Genomic DNA, 7404 nt, shown 5'->3' on the forward strand with positions numbered 1-7404 from the left:
TTGGTGTCCAACAGCCACTCTGAGGAAACTTCAGACCATGTCCATGTCTCTTGTTGGGCTCACTTTCCTTGAGATGCATCTGACCCTTTCCTATTGGTCCTGCATATCTTTATATCATTAGAAAGGTTCAGACTTTTTTCTCTATTCCTTAAAATGGATATTCTTGTGTTTGTTTGTTTTTATTTTTCGAGACAGGGTTCTGTGTAACACTGGCTGTCCTGGGCTCACTTTGTAGACCAGGCTGGCCTCAGACTCACAAAGATCTGCCTGCCTCTGCCTCCCAAGTGCTGGGATTAAAGGTGTGCACCATCATGACCCGGGTACAATGGATATTCTTAGCCATCTTATGATGGTAAGAAAGCCATTCCAAAGTCAGGTCCATCTGTTAGATACTCCTTCTCCCACTGTTATTCCTGGAAAGCTTTAGCAAATAAGCTCTTATGTGCCTGAATCCAGGAACTAAAGATTTGTCCCCAGGCTGGAAATAACCCTAAACAGGCAGTGTTCGATCATCCACAGGTAAGAGGCACCTTACCTGGTGCCTTGTCTGTGGGAGGCACCTGTTTGGGCTGCCGAGCAGCCTTGTCGTGATCCCTTGTGCTCTGAGGGGCCCAGCCTGTCACACAGAAGCATCTCGGTGGGCCAGTCTCATGGTAGCATTAAGAGAACAGGGCCTCCTGGCAGCAGCCGCTCCTTTTCCGCTCAGATCAGCCGGTGGAGCTCTTTCACCCACCCTCTAGTTCCACATATAGAGGCATCTAACACCTGCCAGTATCAAGAAAGCACAAAGGAAGGACCATGGTTGGCCTACAGCCCTAGTCTGCTTTATTCAAGCATTAAGATTCAATGTTTAAAAAACCAATATGAATGCATGAGCAATTCCACTTTATTGGAGGGTGCAGGAGGGAGGGGACAGATTTGACGGAGGAGGATTTGGGTTGAATTGGAGAAAACAGAAGTCCGGAAAGCATGTCCTCATGTATATATATTTATATACAAATATATGCTTTATTTCATTTCTCTTTTCTCAGGAATGTAGGGGGGGCTCCCTGTTAGAAAAGACCCATAATTGGAGTAGTAGCGGGGGTTGTTCATTGGTCCACTGAAACGTGAGGAATCGTGTAGAGGATAAGTCCTCACCTTCAGGGCATCTATGAGACGCTGTACACGCTGAGCAAAAGAAAGTTTCCTGTGGTGTTTCGTGTGATTCGTAGTAAAAGTAAAGGATGCAGGCTGGCCTACGGTTGTGAGTGGAGCTAGGGGTGCTTTTGATGGTGAGACTTGGGCCGAAGACGGTCGATGGTACAGAGGCCGAGACGGTCGTGGCCGGGATGGCCGGGATGGCCGAGATGGTTGAGGAGGCATGTTTTGTTGGTATTGCCAAGGAGGGCGAAAAGAAGTCGGTGTTTGGGAAGTAGGCTGGGGAGGAGTGGCTGGTTGAATCATGTGCAAGGCATTAGAGCCGATCTTGGAAGCAATCCAGTCCAGGTAGTCCCAGGTGGCTGTGTAGATTCCAGGACGCTTAGCACGGGCACAGCCTACCCCCCAGCTCGTGATCCCCACGACCACAAAGGGGCTGTTGACGTTGTCTCTGCACATGAGAGGCCCACCACTGTCCCCCTGTCCAGAAGGGCAGAGGGGTCACTCTCAGCCTGAGCCACTCTCCCTTCCCAGAAGGGTCATGGGGCTGTGGGAGAACAATGTCTGCAGCCACATAGTTTCCCAGCGCCTTAGATACAACTGGAGAAGTTAAGAGCTGCCACTCTCCATTGGAATGCGGAGGGCAGGGGAAAGGTCCCGAGATGCCTTGCAGTAAGGTGAGTTCACATGTACATGCATGCGGCTCTACCTGCATGCATGAACACTGTGGCTTTGGGTGCTTTGTGTTATGGGGAAGAGGAAAGCGTTATCTTCGATGACTGGGTTTGAGCAATGTGTTCTGTGTGCTAATGTCGGTGTCAAATGCTAAGTGTGCTGACATGTTCTCAGTAGGAACAGATGGTAGTCGTCACCCCCATACTAGTTAACATGGATGTTAAAAAACAGTTACCAGGGAAGGAGTCACTTAAGTGAGCCCTTGGCTAAGGAGAGGAGAGGATGGAGATCGGGGACTTAAAATGAGGTTTTCTCAGGGGCTAGGATCCCTAGAGGTACCCCAGGGGTCTGAGTACCAGAAGGAAGTTACCTGGCAGGTGTCAATCTTGCCTTCAGGATACCCTGCACACACATTAGTTGATGTGACACGCCCACTGTACCACTGGGTTGAGTTACACAGGTCGAGGTCAATGAGATCCACACGTGCCTCCATCAGGACAGTTGATGGCCTGGGGGCTGCAGCCAGGCCACACAGTGGTCAGTGCTCAAGGAGGATATGAAGGAAGCCCTGCCTCCTCCCCCACCATGAACTTCCATCCATCCTACGTAGTGCTCTGTCTGGTTAAACAAAGATCCCTCAAGCTCACCTCACACTCCTGAGGGGAGGAAATGCACAGCAAAAGGACAGGTTGGAGTAGATGTAAGAGAATTGTGTCTGGAAGAAGGAAGGAAAGAAGAAAGGAAGGAACGAAGGAAGGAACAAAGGAAGGAAGGAACGAAGGAAAGATGATATCTATATTAGTGATAGATGAGGAATTGTAGACGTTAGCTGAAGCTCTAATAAGCCAAGTACTATGTCCATGGTCCTGCTACTCCCGTTTTGGATAAGGGGCTGGAGCACCACCCACCAAAGTCAAAAGTCTGGCCAGGATTGCCCCTCTCCACACCCATGACTGAGACACACCTTTCATCCTGCACTGTGTGTCTAGAAGTCACCCTCCCTGATTTTTATCCTCCTTTAGGACTCCTCCACCCAGCTTCAGACACGATCCTCCCATGTGTCTCAGATCTGCTTTGAGGAGATTTTTGGAACAGGAGAACTGAGTCAGGGCCTCATTCACTACCACAGACGCTATCGTGGGGGCTGGGGGGTGGTAGGAGAGACACAGTTACACTTCAGCTCACGCAGCCAGCATGCATCTGACTGAGACATACCCTCAGCACAGCGGGGCTCTTTGTCACACACAGCCAGCAGGGTCTGTAGCAGCGGCAGCTCTGACAGCCCCCTCCCACAGCAGCCTAGGGTTGGATGTCATGGGCAGCGATGGCCACATGAGTGTAGGTGGTAAGACAGGGAAAGCATGGAGCCCATGAATGCAGGCCTAAACTCTCAGCAGGCAGGCAGCAGGCATCTGCATAGTACGTGTTTCCTGAGCTATGGGTATTTCAAAGATTTTTCTTTTTAAACAGAGGGTGTTTTATTCTGTTTTCTGTTTGCAATAGAACTTCTACCTCTCCTCACATCTAAGCATCAGTGAGAGGATTATACAGGCACTGTTCCTGAGGTGGGGTTGACACTAAAATAACAATAACAACAACCTTAACTTGCTAGCCATTGAGATAAATAAGTAACTCTTTAGTTCTATGGCTGAAGCCATAGACTTGAAAGTCATGAACCTCACTGTGCAAAAACAGGTGTTCTGAAACAGAATGTTCTCATTATCAGACAAGGTAAATAAGAGGCCTATAAGATCTCAAAACCCCAGCAAAAGGAACTGCATCTCGGTAGCTCCTCCAGCCCCAAAGCAGGTGAACTCAAAGGGGAGGTAGAACCAAGCATATATAAACAGGCCACAAAAGCTTGGAGCCTGGGGATTTTTTAAAGACTGAGGCCTGGACAGGAGACATGGGTTTGTGAGACAAAAATGAGAGACACCTCCACTAATTTAAGAGGATTCTAGAACCAGAGATCAGCAAGAACCATAGGCTGTGTATATGATGAGAGGACAGATAAGACAGGAGTGAATGATGCAGAGAGACAGGCACCAGCAGGTGGGTGGATGGGATGCCCATGTGGCTGCAGTCACGTGCCAGCATAAGCCAGCGAAGACTAAAGGAGCTAGAGTAAGACCCCCTCACCTAAAGGACAGGATTGGAAGTAAACCTTTAAAAACAGTGGCTTTCAGCTTTTGTACTGCCGTGACCTTTTAATATAGTTCCTCGTGTTGTGGTGACCCCCAACTATAAAAGTATTTTCCTTGCTACTTCATAACTGCAATTTTGCTACTGTTTTGAATAGTAATGTAAATATTTTGGGAGACAGAGGTTTGCCAAAAAGGTTGCAACCCACATTGCTTTAAAGACTTTGGTCACCTCTAGAAAAAGAGAATAAGAGTGAGGGGACCAAGGATTTCTAATTTCAAAAACAAAAGACTGAGTTATAAGCCCCAAATTGTTAGATTGCCTCAAATTAGGAAGCCTAAACTTTCCAAAATCAAAGAAGAAACTGATGGCTCAGTTAATCCCAGTCAAATTTTCACATCCCTCGTGTGACAATAAAAATTTGTACAACCACTTATAAGAAGCTGAAAGCACTGTTCTTGAGCAGGGAACAAGTTCTATTTGGTCTTGTCCTCTTGACAATGCCCTACTGCCAACTGCTGTAACTTAAGGTGTTGACCTTTACTTCTGGTATCAACAGTGGGCCTTGTCTCTAAGGATGTAGGGAGGTTATCTGGGACTCAGACTATAACTGTGGAGTCATCAATGACTCTCGAACATTTCCAGTACCCCTGTCAGCCTGTCTACTCACATTCCTCTACTCATGCGGTTGCCATATGGGCCAGGTAGCATTGGCACACGAAAGGTCTGGGCCAAGGAAAAGGACAGAGAGCTAAAAAAAAAAAAAAAAAAAGGCAGCTAGACCCATCTTGAAGGGCAAGAGATCTGCAGGATAATTCCAGAGTGACCCAAAGGAAAGTAGACCCACCATCTACGTCCCTCCCAGTCTACCTAGGGAACATCAAGTAATTTGGAAGGAAATGGAGAGTCTTGGTGCTATGACTGTCCAAGGAAGGAAAAATGCCTTAGACACCTGCTGATGATGAATTAAGGCATCCCTGAGACCACAGAAGTTGGAGATGCTAAACTTTGGAGGCTAGGCCTTTTCTCTCTTTCAACGCCACAGCAACAAAGCCATATGCCCTGGTAACTTTTGCAAATACTGCTTCAGTTTAAGTTTCCAATGTCCAAAGTCTAGCAGCTGAGCCTCTAGCTGATACACACACACACACACACAGAGCTTTGCTACAATCTAAAATATGTCAAGGTCTTCCTTGTACCTTCCAGTCATCCTTTCCATAGGTAGCCATTGCCAGTCATGCCCTCCAACAACCCAGACACCATGACCTTGGGACCCGGCTTCTCTAACATCTGACATCTCCAGTCATGAAAGGGCCTATGGTAGAGTAGACTCTATTCATGATGCCATGAGGAGAACTGAAACCTCTCGGCCACACGCCATGACCCCTGCCATGAAAAGGCTGCAAAGAGAATGGGCACCAGTGCCCATCAAGGAACCCCACCCATACTCACCCTTCTCTTTCATGTATCCCCACCCAGTCACGTAGCAGGTCTGGGGAACTTTGGGAGGACCAGCCTTAAATTGAGGGAGGCAGCAGGGCCCAATGTAGCTCCCACATGAAACCGGAGGAGTGATCTTCAAGAGAGCAATGTCATTGCCCTCTGTCACAATGTTGTATTTTTCATGAATGATGATTTTCTGCACATATCTCTCCTGCAGAGGCTCTCTCACTGGCTTGTTTCTTCCATATTCAATTTCCTGTGCTCCAAAAACCAGTCTCCAGTCATAGACTTTTCTGTGGGGACAAAGGTAAACCAGTCGTTCTCATTTGCAGACTGGCTAGACAAAAGCGTGTGGTGACAGTGACTGACCCTCAGAGCCCTGTCAAGTCTAGCAACCAGGCTGGCCCAGAGCTCCATGGAAACCTTGAGAATAGCACTTGGGGGATGCCCCTTTCTGTTTGGAGCACTCTAGAAACCTCCCTCTCTGAGTCCCACACGTACTTTTTGTTATCGAAGCAGTGAGCAGCTGTAAGCACCCAGTGGGCGTTCAGCAGGCTTCCTCCACAGGCGTGGTACCTGCGCCTGTTATGGGACATGAAGATCTGTAGGCTGACCATCCAGGGCCAGGCCCCGCGCTGCGCAGTCTGCCCTCCGACAATCCGGAAACCTGCTTGTGGGTTCTGCCTGAATCGTAACCCACAGGGGCCACTGAGGAGAGACCAGGACACTGCTCAAACCAAGAAGAGGCATCCAGTCTTTGTACCTCCACACCTGGGAGGGAGGCAGGGACATAGGGTTGGGAAGAATGGGAAGGAATTTGGGGGAAAGAGAGGCAGCCTAGGGTCTGCAGGACACCACAGTCTCCAGGAACTATCCACATGGGCCCTAGAGGTATTAAGGGGTCCCTGAACATAGTGGTAGTCAAAAGCACTATGATGGCAGAGGGGTGGAATGGTTTTCAGGACCAATCTTGGGAGGGAGTCTCCAGCAAATGTCAGGTGATTAAGGAGACTGCAGGGTTGTAGCGCTGGGTTGGGAGAAAGTAACTGCAAGTAGCTACAAGTTAATACAGTGGCTCATAAGCATTAGGGTCACACTAGATGCAGAAGGGATCCTGAGTTGCAAGTTCTAGAAACTATGTCACAGGGGAAAGGCTACCAAGAGTTTTGGAGCTCTTTGCATTGTGGGTCCCTTAGGAAGAAGAGTCTTCAAGTAGGTAGTGGTGCAAAGGCAAGTGATGCCTTTGGACTCATGCACAGGTGAATGAGCTTAGTTGTCCACAGGAGACCAGGGGCTCCTAAAGTTTGGGACCCAATACCTGAAAGGCAATGAAGCCAGTCACTGGAGAAGCGGGAAGAGATCTATGAATGATCTCTCTCTCTCTCTCTCTCTCTCTCTCTCTCTCTCTCTCAGAAACCATAGGCAGTTGGAAACCTAATGATTCCAAGATTACAGTTCTGGAAGCAGGGAAGGTCTGAGTTGGGGATGCAGGTCACAGGAACTGTGAAACTATCACATGCTTACTGCTCATCTTAGCCCTGGACAAAGGGAGTGTAGGTAGGACCTTTCATTCCTAAGGACCCTTACCCCCACCAAGGTGCCCCTGACACTTACTCACACGTGGAGTTATCTCTGGCAACCACGGACACTGCCAAGACCAGCACAACGACAGTTGGCAGCATCTCTACCATACTCCTGCCCTAACCTGGCCTGCAAGCTGTGACCTCACAAAGCTCCACAGTCTTCTGGCCAATCAGCAGGGTGATCTCCCACCCCCACCCCAGCAGGCCAGGCAGGCCTCCTTGATTAACTGATTCATGCTGAAGTGACACTCCAACTTCCTCTGTAAACTCTCCTGACCTCGGGATGGTGAGGAACTCGTGTGCAACCCATTGCCTCTGTCCTAAGACTTTTATTCATCCTTGGTAAAGCTTTTGGAGTTTCACTTTATCAATGTTTGGGATACGCTCTTTGGTAGCTGACACCACACCATACTCACGGACT

At 48.7% G+C, this 7404-nt stretch overlaps 1 protein-coding gene across 4 annotated transcripts; it reads right to left on the minus strand.

Moving 5' to 3' along the window:
* Positions 1–910: 910 nt before the first annotated feature.
* On the minus strand, positions 911–7107 carry Acr (acrosin). Of its 4 annotated transcripts, none has more exons than XM_060390545.1 (5): positions 7015–7107; positions 5902–6108; positions 5410–5693; positions 2186–2331; positions 911–1620 (listed from the first exon to the last, which is right to left on the minus strand). In XM_060390545.1, exons 1-5 carry the CDS (start codon positions 7089–7091, stop codon positions 1009–1011), a joined length of 1326 nt encoding a protein of 441 aa, XP_060246528.1. In that variant the 5' UTR covers positions 7092–7107; the 3' UTR covers positions 911–1008. The 4 variants fall into 4 exon arrangements, with proteins under 4 accessions (XP_060246528.1, XP_060246529.1, XP_060246530.1 ...); XM_060390546.1 differs by having other exon boundaries at positions 5902–5982; positions 7015–7091; XM_060390547.1 differs by having other exon boundaries at positions 1409–1591.
* Positions 7108–7404: the final 297 nt, after the last annotated feature.

The sequence above is a fragment of the Meriones unguiculatus genome, chromosome 8, assembly GCF_030254825.1.
Source record: "Meriones unguiculatus strain TT.TT164.6M chromosome 8, Bangor_MerUng_6.1, whole genome shotgun sequence".
In the NCBI taxonomy this organism is placed as follows: Eukaryota; Metazoa; Chordata; class Mammalia; order Rodentia; family Muridae; genus Meriones; species Meriones unguiculatus.

Excerpts from the sequence above, each read along its gene's own strand:
- Acr (XM_060390545.1), bottom strand. The coding sequence starts at position 7,091 with ATGGTAGAGATGCTGCCAACTGTCGTTGTGCTGGTCTTGGCAGTGTCC. Across the intron at positions 5,694-5,901 it reads CACTGCTTCGATAACAAAAA|AAAAGTCTATGACTGGAGAC; the intron begins GTACGTGTGGGA and ends TTGTCCCCACAG. Across the intron at positions 1,621-2,185 it reads GCAAGATTGACACCTGCCAG|GGGGACAGTGGTGGGCCTCT; the intron begins GTAACTTCCTTC and ends CCTTCTGGACAG.